The sequence below is a fragment of the Panthera leo genome, chromosome A1, assembly GCF_018350215.1.
Source record: "Panthera leo isolate Ple1 chromosome A1, P.leo_Ple1_pat1.1, whole genome shotgun sequence".
Lineage (NCBI taxonomy): Eukaryota > Metazoa > Chordata > Mammalia > Carnivora > Felidae > Panthera > Panthera leo.
Window position 1 is genome coordinate 90,394,800 of NC_056679.1, and position 18,293 is coordinate 90,413,092.

Here is an 18,293-nt window from a genome sequence, read left to right on the forward strand (position 1 = left end):
CAGGCATTCTGCACAGCAAAGGAAACCATCAACAAAATGAAAAGGTTACCTACTAGAGACCTCAGGAAGACGGTGGAGGAGGAGGATGCTGTGCTCACCCCCTTCCATAGACAGGTCCAGGCACTGACAGAACAGCTCTTCCACAGATAGACATAAGGAGATCACATTGAGAAGGATAGGAGGGACAGAGCATGGGTAGGGAGCCAGACTCCCAGCAGAGCAAGCCACAAGCAGGAGGGATATAATAGGCACAGAGGTCCTCCCTGAAGAGTGAGGTGATCACTCCCCACATCCGGCACCCCTGGGTCTGAGGGCCCACACTGGGAAGATGAGCCCCCATAACATGTGGCTATGAAAATCAGTTGAGACTCAGCAACACCTGGGACACCAGGACACCTGGAGGACTATAGGAATTTGAGACTGCTCTTAAAAGGCCGGCATGCTATGTACCTCAGCCCAAGACCCAGCACAGAGGCAGCAGTTTGAAAAGCACCTAGGTTATATGTGAAGATTTACTAACTAATTTTAGGGCATGTGCCAGAGGGGCAGGGATCTGCAGAAACTTTCTTTGGGAACAGAAGTGTTTTGGGGCACCATTTTTCATGCCCTCCTTCAGCCTAGCTAGCCAGACACTTGTGGGAGCTTGTTCTCTCCACCTACCTTGCTAGCACCACTCACCCCACCTGGTTTTCACCTGTAGAGCTGCCCCATCCAACCCTCCTGCCCTAGCAGGCACTCCGCCAAGGCAGATCTCACCTTGCCACACCTGGCAGGCAGCCTCAGTTCAGACTAGCGTCCCCCACAAAGCGACCACTGCCACACCACACCTGGTGAAAAACAGTGCCCCCCAGCAAAGCAGCTCCTGCCCCAAGAAAGGGAAAAGCCAGCCCCACCCACCAGCACTGTGCCAGAAGCTGTGGCTGGTCCCCTGAGCCAGCTGCACTGGGAGCTAATCACACCCACCAGCACGCCCACAGAAGCTACCACTGACCTCTCAGCCAGCCACACTGGGAGCCAGTCCTGCCCAGCAGTGTCTCCTCAGTAATTGCAACCAGTCATTGCAGACAGCTGGGCTGAGGGCCAGCCGTGCCCACCAGTGTGCTTGCAGCAGCTGCAGCCTCCCACACCAGGGCCAGCCTCACCCATCAGTACACCCACAGCAGTTGTGACCTAGCCACAACAGGAGGGTGCTCACAACCAACTCAGAGGACATCCCAGAAGTGCCTGGCTCTGCTAACCCGGGAAATTGCACTACTGGGCACAACAGGATGCCTTCAGTGCAAGGCCACTGCTTTCACGACCAAGAGACTTTGGCTGACCTACGTAATACATAGAAACAAACACAGAGAGTCAAACAAAATGAGAAAACAGAGGGATATGTTAAAAAAAAAAAAAAGGCAAAACATCAGAAAAAGAACTACATGAAACAGAGATAAGTAACTTACTTGATAAAAAGTTCAAAGTAATAGTCGTAAAGATGGTCACCAAACTTGAGAGCTGAGTTGATGAACTCAGTGAGAACTTCAACAAAGGCATATTTTTTTCATAGTTATTTATTTTGAAAGAGAGAGCACAGGCTGGGGAGGAGAAAAGAGAGAAAGAGAGAGAGAATCCCAAGTAGGCTCCACACTATCAACATGGAGCCAGACTCAGGGCTCGAACTCAAGAACCATTGAGATCATGACCCAAGCCAAAATTAAGAGTCAGTGGCTTAACTGACTAAGCCACCCAGGTGCCTCAGGCATAGAAAGTATTTTTCAAGGGGTGCCTGGGTGGCTCAGTCACTTAAGCTTCCAACTTCAGCTCAGGTCATGATCTCATGGTTCGTAAGTTTGAGCCCCATGTCAGGCTCTGTTCTGACAACTCAGAGCCTGGAGCCTGCTTCAGATTCTGTGTCTCCCTCTCTCTCTCTACCCCTGCCCCACTCACACTCTGTCTGTCTCTCTCAAAAATAAATAAACATTAAAAAAATTTATATTAATATATTTTTTAAAAGGAACCATCAAGAGGCACCTGGGTAGCTCAGTCAGTTAAGTGTCTAACTTTGGCTCAGGTCATGATCTAGAGATTTGTGGGTTCAAACCCCACATTGTGCTCCGCACTGACAGCATGAAGCTTGCTTGGGATTCTCCCTCTCTCTCTGCGCCTCCCCTGCTTGCATTCTCTCTGTCTCAAAATAAATATATAAAAACTTAAAAAAAAAAGAACCATCAAAGCTAAAGAACACAATAACTGAGATGAAAAATACACTAGAGGGAATCAATAGCAGATTAGAGGATGCAGAAGAATGGACTGTTGATGTGGAAAGTAACCAAGCTGAAAAGCAAAAATAATAAAGAATTTTTTAAAATAAGGATAGGTTAAGGAACCTCTGGGACAACACCAGGCATATGAACACCCACATTATAAGGGGTCCCAGAAGGAAAGGGTGGATACAGAAAACTTATTTAAAGAAATATTAGCTGAAGACTTTCTCTTTTTTTTTTTTTTTTAATGTTTATTTTTGAGAGGGAGGGAGAGCATAAGTGGGGGAGGGACAGAGAGAGAGAGGGGCGGGGGGCGGGGGAGAGAATCCAAAGCAGGCTCCAGGATCTGAGCTGTCAGCCCAGAACCCAACACAGGACTCAAACCCACCAACTGTGAGATCATGACCTGAGCCAAAGTCAGATGCTTAACCAGTTGAGCCACTCAGGCACCCCTGAAGACTTTCTTAACGTGGGAAAGGAAACAGACATCCAGGTCCAGACTACAGAGAGCCCCAAAGAAGCTGAAGCCATAGAAGTCCATGACAAGACACATAATAATTAAGATGTCAAAGATTAAAGTTAAAGAGAGAATTTTTAAAACAGCAAAAGCAAATAGTTATGTACAAGGGAAACCCCTAAGGCCATGAGCAGATTTTTCAACAGAACCTTTGCAGACTTGGAGGAGATATGAAAAGTTTCCCAAACAAACAAAGTTAAAAGAGTTTATCACCACTATACTGGCCTTATAAGAAATATTAAAGGGATTTTTTTTTAAGCAAGAAAGAAAAGGCCAGAATTAGAAGAAAACATGAAAGGAAAAAGAATTCACTAGTAAAAGCAAGCATATAGTAAAAGTAGTAGATCGATCTCTTATAATGCTAGTATGAAGGTCAAAAGACAGAGTAATAAAGTCAATTATATCTCCAAAGATTAGTTAAGAGATACACAGAATAGAAAGATGTATAAAATGTGACATCATGTATATCAAATGTGGAGTGGAGGGGAAACATGTAGTGCTTCTAGAATGTGTTCTAAGTTACTGTCAATGTAGACTATTATATACATAGGATATTATATAGGAACTTCATGGTAATCACAAACCAAAAACTCGTAGCTGTTACACAAAAAATAGAGAAAAGAGTCCAAGCATAACATTAAGGAAAGTCATCAATTCACAAGGGAAGAAAGCAAGAGAAAAAGAAAGGAAAAGAGAAAAATTACAAAAAGAGCCAGAAAACAGTTACAAAATGGCAGTAAGTACATACATATCAGCAATTAGCTTAAATATAAATGGACTAAATGTTCTGATCAAAACATATAGTGTGACTGAATGGATAAAAAATGAGATCCATCTATATGCTCACTTTAGAGCTCACTTTAGAGACTCACTTTAGACCTAAAGATACATACAATTACATCCAGACAGAAAATCAACAAACAGTGGCTTTGAACAACACATAAGATCACATGTACTTAGTGAATACGTACAGAACATTCCATCCAAAAATAGCAGGATACACGTTCTTTTTAAATGCACATGGAACATTCTTCAGGATTGATCACATGTTAGGCCACAAAACAGTCTCAATAAATTTGAAAAGATTGAAATCGGGGCACCTGGGTGGCTCAGTCAGTTGAGCGTCTGACTTTTTATTTCAGCTCAGGTCATGATCCCAGAGTTGTGGGATCCAGTCCTGCATTGGGCTCCGCGCTGAGTGTGGAGCCTTCTTGGGATTCTCTCTCGCTCCTCCTCTGCCCCTCTTCCCCACTCTGTCTCTCTCAAATAAAAAAAATAAATTAAAATTAAAGAAAATAAAATTTTTACAGCTCAATAGTATGAAAACAACCCCGTTTTTAAAATGGACAAGAGATCTTAGCAAAACACTTCCCTACAGAAGATACACAGCTGGCTAATAATATTACTGCATGAGAGGATGCCTAATATCAGGGAAATACAAATTAGACTCCCATGCTCCTACTTGAATGGCCAAACTGTAAAAGATTGACCATTTTAAGTGCTAGTGAGGATGTGGAGGACCTGGAGCTCTCATTTACTGCTGGGGGAATGTTCAGTGGTACTTTTAGAAAAGTAAGCATACAGCCACACAGGCGCTCCAGCCTTGGGTATCTACCCAAGAGAAAGGAAAGCACGTGTCCTTACTCAGACTTGTACACAGATGTTCATAGCAGCTTTATTTATTTGTATGTTTGTTTTTGTGAGAGAGAGAACACAAGTGGTGGAGGGGCAGAGAGAGAGGATCCCAAGCAGGCTCCATGCCCAGGTTGGAGCCCAACTTGGGGTTCGATCTCACAAACCATGAGATCATGACCTGAGCTGTAATCAAGAGTCGGCTGCTTAACCGACTGAGCCACCCAGGCGCCCCCATAGCAGCATTAGTTATAAGAGCCAATAAATAACTATACGATTCCACTTACATACAGTGCTGGAAAGATGTATTTACCTGAGGTTAGAGGTAGGGCAGGAAAAGGAGAAGAATCAGCAGAGACACTAGGGAACTTTTGGGGGTGACGGAGATGTTCACCATCTAGAATCTGGCCATGGTTTCATAGGTGTGTGCAAACTGTGCACTTGAAATACATGCATTTTGGCATATGTTATGTATACCTCAGGAAAGCTGTGCAAACAAATCAGTCGTTCAGAAGAGGAAATGTAAGCATGGCTTCGCTCTGAATAGCAGAAATGGTCTAATAGTGTAAATGCTGAATTTTTTATCAAAATATCATTATATTAGGGAATGGAAAGTAGAGGTAGATGTGGTAGAGAGGAGGAGAGCGTGGAAATCCTCATCCTCCATACTGGAGACTCAGCAGATAAAGTCTAACACTAAACAAAAAAAATAAGGAAGGACCAGCTCAGGCATATTGTTTAGAGACATGGAGGTAAACACCACAAGAATCTGGTTAAAGTGGCTGTCTCTGAGAGAGAGGCACCAGAGATTACTGGTCTCAATAACACATGTGGAATTTGCTGTCTAAGCCATGTGAAGGCATAACTCTAATATAAATAAAAACTTTTTAATGCTTTATCAGAGCCTCAAAGCCACAACCTCCAGTTTATACAACTGTAGAAGGAGCTGGTGTGTGTGTGTGTGTGTGTGTGTGTGTGTGTGTGTGTGTGTGCGCGCGCGCGCGCGCGCACACATGGAACACACACACACACATACCAGGCTCCTCCCTGAACAGGTATTCAGGTGGAAGGTACAGAAGGAGGCCTCTACAGATTGCAAGGCCCTGGGTAGAAACCTTCATATTTGCAAAGCACCAGGCGGCTTTTGCTTTCAAAAGCTCCAGGGGTTAATCTCATAGGGACCCGAACATTGGGATTTACATGTTTCTTTTTTTCTTTTTTTTTTTAACGTTTATTTATTTTTGAGACAGAGAGAGACAGAGCATGAACAGGGGAGGGGCAGAGAGAGAGGGAGACACAGAATCTGAAACGGGCTCCAGGCTCTGAGCTGTCAGCACAGAGCCCAACGTGGGGCTCGAACTCATGGACCGTGAGATCATGACCTGAGCCGAAGTCGGACGCTTAACTGACTGAGCCACCCAGGCGCCCCGGGATTTACATGTTTCTAATGTGCTCAAACTAAGGGATGCCCAAATCCTTTCCATTTCTCTCATGGTAAGATCCCCAAATGGAGATTCTTTAGAAAATATGATGCTTTGAAGATAATGTGTCTTCTTTCCTCCGAGCTACATGGGAAATGGAGGCCTGATGACCTATTAAGTCTGTGTTTCCTGTTCCTTTTCCAGGTGGTCACTTCTTTCATCGAAACTCCTTGTCTCCTCGGAGTCTGGTGTATGAAAGTGAATTCTCCACAATCGAACCCTCTTTGGACATGTATGATGAGAACAAAACCTGATTTTTCTAAATGGGCTCTGGGGGGTCACCTCTTTTGTGATTTGATTTATGATCACCTTTCTTATTTTGTATTCTTCTGTCAGCGTCCATTGTGGAAGAATGGCAGGGCTTTCCAAGCACAGATTGGGGCTCAGGGTTAAACTGCAAGGTTCCCCCAAGGTGAGGCTTTGAGGACAGTGTTATTGTCCAGGTGACCTTGGAGCACTGAAAACCTGTCCAAAGCTGGGCCAGGAACATGGGTCCCAACAAGCCTGGCTGTTCCCGGAGAAGAGCAGGGGCCCAGGGGTCAATGTTGCATTGCAAACATGTCTCTGAGTAATTACATGCATATTCTGTGTCAGGGTGATGTTGGGATTTCTAAAATACCTTTTGTGCTCCCCACTTACAGTGCGTACTTAAGCTTGCAGGTGACACTCCTCACTGACGTGGGGCACAAGTTGCTGCTACGTGGCCCACTCTCTATCTTCCTGTCTCTTCTCCTACTTTCTGTTGAGGAGCCTCTTGCCAAAGGTTCCTGAGAGAAAGGCTTGCCTTTCGTCCCTCCTCTGAGACTACCACCCAGCACACCACGGTGGGGCTGCCGTCTGTGCAGGGCCGGCAATCTTGCTCGTTGCCGTTTCCAGCCCCCCTCCTAGAGCATGACACAGGGGGCCGAGTGCTTTTGTGACCACCGAAGCCCTGAAGGCCCTGACCCCGAGGCCTGTGGACTTGTCTGCTTGGCATCTGCTGAGGTGTGAGGAGAGGTGGGCCCCACGAGGACAGCCTGGCAGTCTTCTCTGGGTGACCTTGGAGTGATGGCCAATGGGTGTCAAGCCCAGAACAACTCTGAGTGTTTTCTTGAGATCAGACCACCTCCTTGCTGTTAGATACCAGATGAGCACCCCTCTTCAGTCTTACTAGTCTGACCCAGTTGCCTCCTACCAGCCTTGGCATGAAGAAGGCACAGAGGCTTACAGAAAAAGACACGGTGGCCAGCACGGCGGACATCAGGGACACACGTGCTCGCCCCACACGCCTGGGGATGACATCGCGTTAACGTCACAAGAAACATGTACGTGAAGAGTAATACCAGCACAGAACCAGGACAAGCAAATCTGTAAAACAAATTGATGCCTCCTTTTTGCTCAAGGACACACTGCAGATCAGCCAGTTTCTCCTTTCAGTAGGAGCCATATAGAGATGTAAATGTGTTCAGGTCCTAGATCCTTCTTATGAGAATGGAAACTTCAGCCTCCATATGCTTACATCTGGCAGCAAACCACTCAGATCTGTGATCCCCCCCCCCCACCCTGTGATTTTTATTAACTCTGTAAAACAGAAAAACAAGGTGGACACTTGCCGTTTTTCCCTGTGCAGCTGGCTTCTCCCTTTTAAGTGTCTATTCTCATCACATGTTGCTAGGATGCCTCAAAACACAGTTGCGCCCCTGAGCAAAACCCCTCAGAGAACCAGGGTGGTGATAGCCATTGGGAACGTCACCTCCCAGTGACCACTGGCGTTATGTCCATAATCATTTGAGGCTAGAACAGTGCAGGATTTTTAAGGTCTTAGCAGCTTTTTCTTTTTACTTTTAACCAAGGGCTTCTATTTGGTTCTTTTTTTTTTCCTTTTTATTGTCTTTGTAGTACAAAAAAATTTTTGATAAACAGTTTCAAGAAAGCACTGTTCAGAAAGACAGGTTTGCCCCACTGGCTCTGTGGTGAGGGAATGAGTCTCAAGGAGATTAGAACTCAGTGTTCCAGACACACACCCAAGTTTGTGTTTGCTTTGGCTCATCCAACAGGGAAGATGGCTCAATTCTGACCGTGTTGTCTGTACCATGACCTTGTTTTCCTGCATCAGAACTGAGATCCCAGCAGGGCACTCTCTTCTGATTTGTATGGTCTCACAAAAGCATAGACATTAAATTTTACTCAAGACATTCCTTTACTGAAAAGGAATGAAGTGACCTGAGAAAAAATTAAAAACTCAGACCCCTAAATATCTACGTATTAAAACATATTTGAATTTCTGGTAAATCTAGGACACACCTTCACTGTCAAATAACCAAGGAGGCATTTCTTACAGGGGAATTCACTCAGAATAGTGCTCTGGGTCCCAGCTTGACACCTTTTCCCTAAAAATTGAGGCCACTTTTCTGCTCGGCTACAGAACGTCCTGCCTTTGTCAGGAGAGACAGTAACTTCTATGTGGAGGTCATACACTCTGGGAATAGCAATATTTGTCCCAAATAACAGCCTCTTTGCTGGCAGTGGTGCTGGAGACTTCTCTGTGGAGCCACTCCAGGGACCCCAGAGAGCGGGGTAGGGGTCTGGGTGAGACATCCTTCTCAGCACCCCTACATCTGAGAAGTTCGAGGTTTAGAAGCAGTTTATTGGCCATACAGGCCTGGTTGAGGTTATAGAGAGACCAGACCCTCTTCCCCAGCATATGAGGATCTCAGTTGTTCCAAGTCTTACAGCCACAGTGGTTATTAGCCAGGAAGTGTAGATAGCTTCTGAACGTTTTTTTTTGTGTGTGGGGCAGGGAGGGTTACTATTTGAAGAACAGAAGGGACAGAGGAACAAGTCGCTTACACCGCAAACCCTCTGTCCCTCCTGCGGACTGCTCTGAGCTGGGCCTGGCTCCCACCTCTTCCTCCCAGCATGGCCTCCACCCCGTCCCCAGGCTGTGCCTGGTGCAGACCTCTCAGCATGCACCACAGGATTCTTGTGGAGTGGGGTCTGGGGTAGCCATAACCATCACCTGATCAGCCAGGAATTGGGTCGTTACAGTTAAAATGCAAACACTTAGGATTCGGTTGTGTATCACTTCCGGAGTGAGCAACTGCCCATAGCCCTCTTTTGCTGATCCGTCAGGGAAAGGGAAGAGGCCACTGGCCAGGAAACAACAGAAGGGCCAGGCATGGCATCACCCAGTGGTGGGTGGGTAGTGTGTCTGTCCAGGGCTCCCGGCCTCTGCCCCCTCAGGGGAAGACCAGCTCTACTCCTGGGTGGTTAAAGACACCTCACCAAGTCTGGTGAGGCCGGCTTTTGAAGGAAGGCTCCATTCCCCAGCCCCTCCTCAGGCCTGACTCAGAGGAACTGCCAAGGGGCGCGCTTCCCTGAACACCCATTTGGACTGTACTGCCAGCTGCCCTGCTGCACCCAGCAGCCCAGCTTCCAAAACACGCAGTTGCTAAGGGTTTAAACAAAATAAGGTTACTGAATTTGACTGACCTGAAATTTCCTATGGGCTCTGTAAACTCTTCTCGTATTCTTATTACCCCTCACACCCCCATTCTTTCCATGATCTCCCGTTAAATGAAACTGGTTCCCAAAATGCTGTCTCCCCATTAACCTTTATCACTTAGGCTGTGGTTCTGCTATAGGCAAACAAGGAGGTGGTGTTAATGTCAGGTCCCCCTGACAAGCGGTTGCTGTTCCTAAATGTCATGGAACAAAAACACTGGTTTCCAGGAAGTAGAATTTATAAGGAAAAGAGTAGGATTACGAGGCTAATTTCCTCAACAGACCTTTATTCAATTCTCACTATTTGCTACACTCAGAGTTGAGGGGGCTCCAGGGATCATGAAGACTTAGGCTGTTCTAGAACACTGGCCAACTGCGCTGTGAAGCGAAATACGATGACGGTGAGTCATGGAGATGGGGGTTTCCCCGGGGTGCAGAAGGAGGGGCACCAGGCAGCCATGAGAAGGCAGGATGGGAATGCATACTGCCCCGCCCCATGAAGACGAGGGATGAGGAGCAGGAGACTGGCAAGGGCATGGGTCTCACTCCCAGGGCTGTGGGGAGGGCCCACATCTCTGGGAAAGAGCAAGAGTGAGGAGGGTATGGACCAGAGAGACACTGCAATGCCCAGGTGCTGAGGCCTGCCCCAGGGCCGAGGGCTTCACTGTTAGGCCCGAGCCCGGGGTCCCACCAGCCTGAAGAGGAAGTCCAGGTGACTAGTCTCAGTGACCCGGTAGGTGTTGGTGGGACCCAGGGAGAGCCCCTGTGGGGACACTTTCCACCTCCCTCTAGTGGGAGGCCTGGAGGTGTAGCTCTGGATCTCAGGCAGCCTGAGGTAAGGAAAGGGCGGTCAGAATTCCTGGGAAGCTGTGTTTGAAAGGAATAGGTCACCTAGACCTACCAAAGTAGCCCCCATGTAATCCCTGCCCCTCAGATGCCCCAAACCTTCTCCCTCCTCTCCCCTTCTCCTTCTTTCTCCCCCTCCCTCCCTCCCTACACCCCCCCCTACACATACACATAGGTGTGTACACAAGATACACGCACTCACACACATATACACTCACAACAGTTAGACTCCCCAGAGAGGCTCTCCAGCCAGGCTTGGCGTTCCCTTCATTCAGATGATGGTGGGAGCCAGAGTGGGGCTGAAATTGCCCAGTGACATGAGAGCCAGGCTTGGGAAAAAGCCCTGGGGACACCAACATTTAAGGGATGAGCAGAAGGAGCAGGTGTCGGCAACCAATTTAGTTTAAACCACTGGGTGGGACTTCCCTCTTCAAGAAAGGAGGTGATGGCTTGAGGGGCGGAGGAGTTGGCCCTCACTCACTCCCAGAAACAGAGTTTGGACTGATTGACCTGAGCACTACTCCCAACACCCGAGGAAAGGATCATTATCACAGGGCAACTGTTAGGACACCCACAGCTTGAAAGAAGTGTCTTCCCTGCTAAGGGCACTTGTCACAAGAGAGGTGTGTCTGCTTGTGCTTTGTGGCCTCGTTGGTAAATCATTCCAAAACCTAGTGGGAAAAGGAGAAAATGAGCGCATATGTTCACATGATATCCATGGATGTTTCGCAAGACTGGGAAACTTACACATTTTAAGTCTCGTAACATCAGAGGAAATCCAGAAAGAAGGATACAGAGGTAAGGTGCCTGTGTTGGCTGCATGGAACTGTGCTTTGCTTACCATCCTGCGAAACAGCGGCAAGAGCCAAGTGTGGCAGAAGGGGGAAAGGTCTCCCCTCCCCTCCATGTCCCACTCCGAGACAGAGACCCTAACTAGCTGGCGTCTTCCCCGCCCCCTCTCTAGGGCTCCACCAGGGTGCTGGTGGAGTCAGGAAGGTTGTCTTCTTTCTCAGGCGTATCCTGAAAGATCCCCACTAACTGAGCCTTGACAAGGAGGGCCCAGTTGGCACCCTAGTAGGCAGGGGGTGATATCAGTCCTCTGTGATCTCTAGAGCTGCATCCCACCAGCCAGCCTCAAGTGACTGTGGAGGGGAAGGGGTGCCGGCTGCCTCAGCTACTTAGAAGGACGACATGTCTGCACCCAAGACTTGGCTCTCACTGTCTCACGGTCTAACAAGACCCCATGGGGGCCCCCAGCCCACAACCCAGGACTTACCTGGGATTTGCCCTCTGGCAGTTCACTCTAGCTCAAGCCTTTTTTTTTTTTTTTTTTTTCCTGTTTTCTTCACTCTGACTTGGGGGAGAAGGAAGATACTTTGTGACAAAAAAAAAAAAAAAGAAAACAAATTTTCAAAATTTTGAATTTCATGCAAACTTGAGTACTAAACTTTCAGAAGGATCCAGTGCTGCTGAAATCCCTCAGACCTTCTTCCTGGGCTTTCCTAGTTCCTCCCATTGAATCTTCTACATGCATATACCACAAAAGACCAAGGTTCAAGGTGGCACCAACCGGCCTGGCATCCTGAAAGGAAAGAGTTTCTCTGAAACGGCAGGCCCAAGGAGTGTTGCCAGGGGCCCAGAGACAGCTGCCAGAGCCCCGGTGCTCAAGCCAAGGGTGGTGTTGAGAATCAGCGGAAGCGCCTTTATAAACCACACACATTCTCCTTTGGTGGAAAAGCCAAGAGAGGGAGGAAGTCATTGGCACCCTTTTCTTTGCCGCAGTGGATCTTGAATCTCCTGGGACACAACCTTGAGGATCCCCGGCCCAGTCGAATGCTGGCCTGAAACGGCTCATTTCCCACCAGTCCACTGTCATCCGCTTGGGTGGACACATGTGTAGGGAAGACACATGTCAGTTGGTCATCTGGCAACCCTGGCTGGCCTTCATCAGCTCCTTACCCCCTCCACAATCACCCTCTCTTCAGCTCTCTTTAGGACTCTCAGCAACTGTCAAAAGCCCCAGATGATCGTTCTGAGCTATGTTTTTACAAATTTAACCCAGCACAAAGTGGATCCTAATTTGTTTTCAGAATTACCCTTCATCCACAATTAAGTCCAAGTGTATTTACACTGTGTGATATTAAAGGACTATTCTAGTGACTGGTAGGTACTGAGCTGAGATGGCTATAAAGACAAAAGGTGGGGTGGGGGGTAAGTAGACTCTAATATCCAGGCCATTTCTTTCCCTTCACTCAAGTAAGCTGTTGCTAAGTAGGTTACCTGCCTGCTGACTGTATGCTGTGTGGACAAAGTCAACTAGCTGTGGCTAGTGTCTGCGTCCCCAGCACCTTTACTGGGTGCCCAGCCTGAAATGACACATGCCTTCCTAGAGAGAGCACTGTGTCCTACATCCCCCTGGCTTGCTGAGCCAACTGGAGTAGGGGCACCCTTGGCTGATGCTTGGGGCCAGAATCTAAAGCCAAGTCTAAAGCTGAGAACGAGAAGCAGGGTCCACTCCCAAGTGGCTGTGGCTCTGCCTAAGGAAACCTGACCGGTGTGATCACAGAAACAAAAGACTCCAAGCTATGAAATGCTATTTGGGGTATGGGGAACAGTGTCACCTACTAGAATAGTCTTCTTCCTGTACAAGAGGAGTTGGTCCAAACTGAAGGCTACGTATGTCACAATTGTTTTTGACCCTCAGTAGCTTTTGTACTCATATAAAATATTAAAGTTACCCCTTTCATATTTGGGTCATTCACAGAGCTCTCTTATTCTGGGTTCCTGCTAACTATGCACAACATCTCAGAGGATGGCATACAAAACTATTTTTCTAACTGTAGCACAGGTAATTTGGGGTGGGGGAGGCTTGGGATATACCTAAATGTGGCAAATGACTTATCTTCCACCTTGAGGGATGAAAGGGAAACTATGCACTTGAATTTTAACTCACCAATGGATAGCTTGTGCCAGAAAAAACACACATCAAATAGCCCAAAAGCAAAATTGCTCATTTGCTTCATTTGGGGGCTCACTGTAGGGGGAGTTACTTTGTCTAGAACACAGATTACCTGCGAGTAAAATGTGAGCTGATTATTGGCAATCAGATCTTATAAGCCCTTTGAAATGTCCTGGGCAGCACAATGGCCTAGGTCCATATGGTTAATGTAAGTATAATTAAGTAGTGAAATGGTATGGTATATACCTATATGCTGATAGTGTATACCTGTATGTGTGGGATTTGCTAATATAACCATTTCAATAAAAACCTACTGAAAAAGCTGCTTTGTCCACATTGAGTGCTGTTGGTGGTAACCTGCATCAGTGAGGGACTCTTGGCTGAAGTGGCAGAAACCCCAGACAAAACTGACTTAAGCAAAAGGGGAATTTAGCAGAGCTAACGTGCAGGGGGAACCTTGTGCATGGTCTGACCCTCATACATGGACACCAGTTCTCATTTGCTAGCCTGCTTCCTGCAGGGAGACTCCAGGCTCAGGCTCAGGGTGGTGGTAGCCCCATCAGCACCAGAGCTGGCCCACTTCCCCAGGAGGTAATCCAGAGAAAAATGGGACCTCTTTGAGGCTGACTGGCTTGGTTGGAGGCCCATGGCCATCACTGAACCAGGTGGTGTGTTACAGACAGTATGTGCCAACAGCCGAGGCCATCATGGGCTCCACTTCTGCAGACCAGGAGTGCACGTGGCCTCACCTGAAAGGCAGGAGCTGAGAGTTCTAAGGTGTGGTTTCCTCAGCAAAATCACAATGCTGCACGGGAAGAAGTGGATGTTGGGGCAGAAGCCTGGGTGCCTGGGCAGCTCAGTCGGTTAAACATCTGACTCTTGATTTCGGCTCAGGTCATGAGCTCACAGTTGGTGAGACGGAGCCCCACATCAGGCTCCAGGCCAACAGCACAGAGCCTGCTAGGGATTCTCTCTCTCCATCTCTCTCTGCCCCTCCCCTGTGCGCGCTCTCTCTCTCTCTCTCTCTCTGTCTAGAATAAGTGGATAAGCTTTAAAAAAAATTAATTAAAATGGGCGAAGGATATAAATAGACATTTCTCCAACAAAGATGCTCAAATGACCATCAAGTACATGAAAAGATGCTCAACATTGTAAGTCGTTGGGGAAACACAGATCCAAACCACATGATATACTACTTCATACCCACTAGGGTGGCTGTCATAAACAAGACAGACAGTAACAGGTGCCTGGGTGGCTCAGTTGGCTAAGCATCCAACTTCGGCTTAGGTCATGATCTCACACTCTGTGAGTTCGAGCCCTGCATCAGGCTCTGTGCTGGCAGCTCGGAGCCTGGAGCCTGCTTCGGATTCTGTGTCTCCCTCTCTCTCTGCCCCTCACCCGCTCACACTCTGTCTCTCTCCCAGAAATAAACATTTAAAAAATTTGTTTAATAAAAAAAAAAGACAATAACAAATGTTGACCAGATATGGAGAAATTGCAACCTCCACACATCACTGGTGGGAATGTGAGGCGGTGCGGCTGTTTTGGAGAACAGTGTGGTGGTTCCTCAAAAGGTTCAACATAGGTTTACCATAGGACCCAACAATTCCACTTCTAGAAACATGTCCAAGAGAACTGAAAACGTTCACCCAAAAGCTCGTACACAGATGTTCACAGCAGCATTATTCATAACAGCCTAAAAGGGGAAACAACCCAAATATCCAACTGAGGAGTGGATAAGGAAAATGGGGCATATTAAAACAATGGGATATTACCCATAAAAAGGAATGAAGTACTGATACATGCTACAACATGAACCTTGAACACATGACAGTAAGTGAAAGAAGCAAGACACAAAGGCCACATAGTGTATGAGTTCATTTATATGAAATATCCACAATGGGCAAACTCAGAGGGACAGAAATAGATTAGTGGTCGCCAGGGGTGGAGGGGGTTGGGGAATGGGGAGTGATATGTAAGAAGTTTCTAATACGTAAGAAGTTTCTTTCCGGAGTGATGGAGTTAGTGGTAATGATTGCACAACTTTGTGAATGTACTAACACCAAACTGTGCACTTTAAAAGGGTGACTTTTGGGGCGCCTGGGTGGCTCAGTCGGTTAAGCAGCCGACTTCGGCTCAGGTCATGATCTCGCGGTCCGTGAGTTCGAGCCCCGCGTCGGGCTCTGTGCTGACAGCTCAGAGCCTGAAGCCTGTTTCAGATTCTGTGTCTCCCTCTCTCTGCCCCTCCCCTGTTCATGCTCTGTCTCTCTCTGTCTCAAAAATAAATAAACGTTAAAAAAAAAAAAGGGTGACTTTTGGGGCACCTGGGTGGCTCAATTAAGGGTCGGACTTCGGCTCAGGTCATGATGTTACGGTTCATGAGACCCTGCATCGGGATCTGTGCTGACAGCTCAGAGCCTGGAGCCTGCTTCAGATTCTTTGTCTCCCTCTCTCTCTGCTCCTCCCCTGCTCATACTCTGTCTCTGTCTCTGTCTCTGTCTCTCAAAAATAAACATTTTTTTAAAAAAAGAAAGAAATGCAAACACTCTGAGGTGGGGCCCACCAATCTGTGTTTTAACAAGCCTTGCAGGTGATTCTGATGTATGCTCAAGCTTGAGAACCACTGGCATGAAGGAACAAAATAACCCTTTACCTCCTCCTAAGGTGTTAACAAGTACTCCAAATTCCTGAGGGTAGATTACTCCCCAGAGAACACATTATCAATTCAAGCTTACAAGGTCTTAAAGAAAAATGGCCTCTGCACCTTGATAAGGTCTCAAGCAATACTTCAGAAGACTTTTGATCACTCTGGCTGTCAACCATAAAACTGCCTATTTTACTTCCTTCTATCGTATTAGATTTCTGAATGCCGGTGACAGAAACCCAATTGGCAACCAGCTAAAGCCTCCCGAGATGATCCCAAAGTGCCCGATGGGTTTGCCCGCCTGCCGGTTCCTGGGTGGGCTCAGGCCAGCAGCATGATCCTGCAACCAAACTGGACCTGGACCTTCTGGATTGCCCCAGACATAATTAACAGCTCCCTCTTTCACTCAAAAGGGCCGGTGTTTGTGAGGGGGTGGACCCTTACAGGCCAGCACTGGGAAAGCAGGGGGTTCACATCCTCTACCCATGCTTATGCAGAAACCCCTAATGTCCCAGGGCCAGCCCCGTCCCAACCCCTGGACCACCAAGCCCCAGGGTCCCTCTCTCTCATGTGTGGGGACTGCACGTATTTCTATGGACCCTGCCAGCTTCGAGGCTCCCTGACAACCCGTCCTCAGCTCCTGGAGGTTTTCCTAGTCCTAGGTCCCAGCGTCCGAATTCTGAAAATGGTGACAATCGTCTAACCCCTTCCAGAAGCCCTTTGCAAAGTTAATATGCCTTGGGGTGCACAGCACAATTAGCCAGACGTGTATTTGCAAATGCTATTTCTTTACATTTCCCCCACAAACCCTGGACAGGTTTTCACAGAACGCCAGGGCCCCGTCTCTCTACGCGACCAGTTCCTCGGGCCTGTGCACTCCCATGGCCCCGGGCTGGGCCGTCGCTCCTTAGATGAGACTACAGTGCCCCGGGGCTGGGCCGTCGCTCCTTAGATGAGACTACAGTGCCGGGACTTGGGCGAGAGGGAGGCGGACCCGGCCGGGTCAGGCCGGCCTGCGGCGGGAGGCCGGGGGCAGTGGGGCGGGGCGGGGCGGGGCCCGGGGAGACGCGCGCGCCCCGCGGGCCCCGAGCCGGCGTTTGCTGGTCCGCGCGCCCGCCAGGGGGCGCCGCCCGGTCAGCCCGCCCGCCCCGCCCCGCCCCGCCCGCTCGGCTCCGGCGCGGCGGCGACGGCGGCGGCGCTTCCGCCTGGCCGGCCTCGGCCCGGTGCGAGCGGTCCCACGATGTGGTTGGGCCCGGAGGAGGTGCTGGTGGCCAACGCGCTTTGGGTGACGGAGCGGGCCAACCCCTTCTTCGTGCTGCAGCGGCGCCGCGGCCACGGCAAGGGCGGCGGCCTCACGGGTGAGAGGCGCGCGGCGGCCGGGCCTATGGACGCGGCCGCGGGCCGGGCGGGGAGGGCGCGCCGGCGGCGGGGGCCGGGCCGGGGCGGGGGCGCGAGGGGAGGGCGGGGGGTCGGGGAGGCGAAGAGGGTGTCCGGGGCGGGAGGTGGGGACGGAGCCCGGGGGCGGGGGGCGCGCGGTGAGGACGGGCCTAGGACGGGGAAAAGGCAAAGGGGCTGGCGTTGGGAGGCTGGTCGGCGACTTCAGCCAACCCTGGGAGGTCAGGCGAAGGCTGGCAGCGGCCTCTGGCCGATCGCGGTGCCCGTGAGCTTCCCGGGGCTTAGCCCAGGCGTGTGCAGCCTCCTGGAGTGAGATTTCACAGCTGAAAGTCAGCGACATCTCCTGGTCCTCTGCGTCTGCCTCAGTTTCCCCCAGGACGTCAGAGGCGCCAAGTGACACAAGCACACGTTTTCTTTTGCATCTTTCCTTCCACCCAGATTTGCCCTTTTAGCGAGATCAGAGGCCCCCCGAGCTGCTGCTGGCCTCAGCCCCCATCCCTCCAGCTTTTTGTCCACCTTTCTTGCTTGGTGGTGCCCTGGAGCCGCAGATGGAGGCTTTGCCTAATTACCAGTGTAGGCTGTTCTGGCGAGCCAGCCAAGGTGCCCCTTTGTCCATCTGGGCAGCACCGCTAATGGTGGGCAGGCACCTCCAGGAGTTGTGTGGCATGTGGGATCCAGAGAAAGGGCCCTGGGCCTTCCCTCTGCAGGTTGTCGGAGGTCCCTCATGCTCCAAGGCCTGTGTGGGCACTACCAGTGCAGAGCTGGGGCAGGCTCAGTGTCTATGCTTCCAGGTGGCCCTTTGTTGCCATACCAGACTGCAGGCCCAGTGTTGCCAGATCTTACGGTTATCTACAGAAATTTTTGTGAAACATTGTGATTTTAAACATTAGCAGCGAATAGTCGTGCAAGATGCAGCTAGGAGTTTCCCACAAACCTTCTCTGCCACTTTTCCTGGCCATACCTCCTAATGTGGAAGAGACTGTACCGTTCTTTTTTTTTTTTTTCTTAATGTTTACTTATTTTGAGAGAGAGAGTGTGCACACACATGCTCGAGCATGGAAAGGGCAGAGAGAGAGGTAAACAGAGGATT

General features: G+C 49.1%; 2 protein-coding genes across 4 annotated transcripts in view; both read left to right on the top strand.

The window, feature by feature from the left end:
* RNF130 (ring finger protein 130) overlaps positions 1–6,140 on the top strand; it is a 135,538-nt gene extending 129,398 nt beyond the window's left edge. Inside the window, exon 8 of the mRNA XM_042932470.1 lies at positions 6,021–6,140. Coding sequence (XP_042788404.1) covers positions 6,021–6,130 — 110 coding nt within the window. The 3' untranslated portion in view covers positions 6,131–6,140. The remainder of the gene's footprint in view (positions 1–6,020) is intronic.
* A 10,846-nt stretch (positions 6,141–16,986) lies between these two features.
* Positions 16,987–18,293, top strand: part of TBC1D9B (TBC1 domain family member 9B) — a 45,720-nt gene continuing 44,413 nt past the window's right edge. For all 3 annotated transcript variants that reach the window (XM_042932500.1, XM_042932483.1, XM_042932490.1), the window contains exon 1: positions 16,987–17,166. In XM_042932500.1, the coding sequence (XP_042788434.1) occupies positions 17,049–17,166 (118 nt within the window). In that variant the 5' untranslated portion in view covers positions 16,987–17,048. The remainder of the gene's footprint in view (positions 17,167–18,293) is intronic.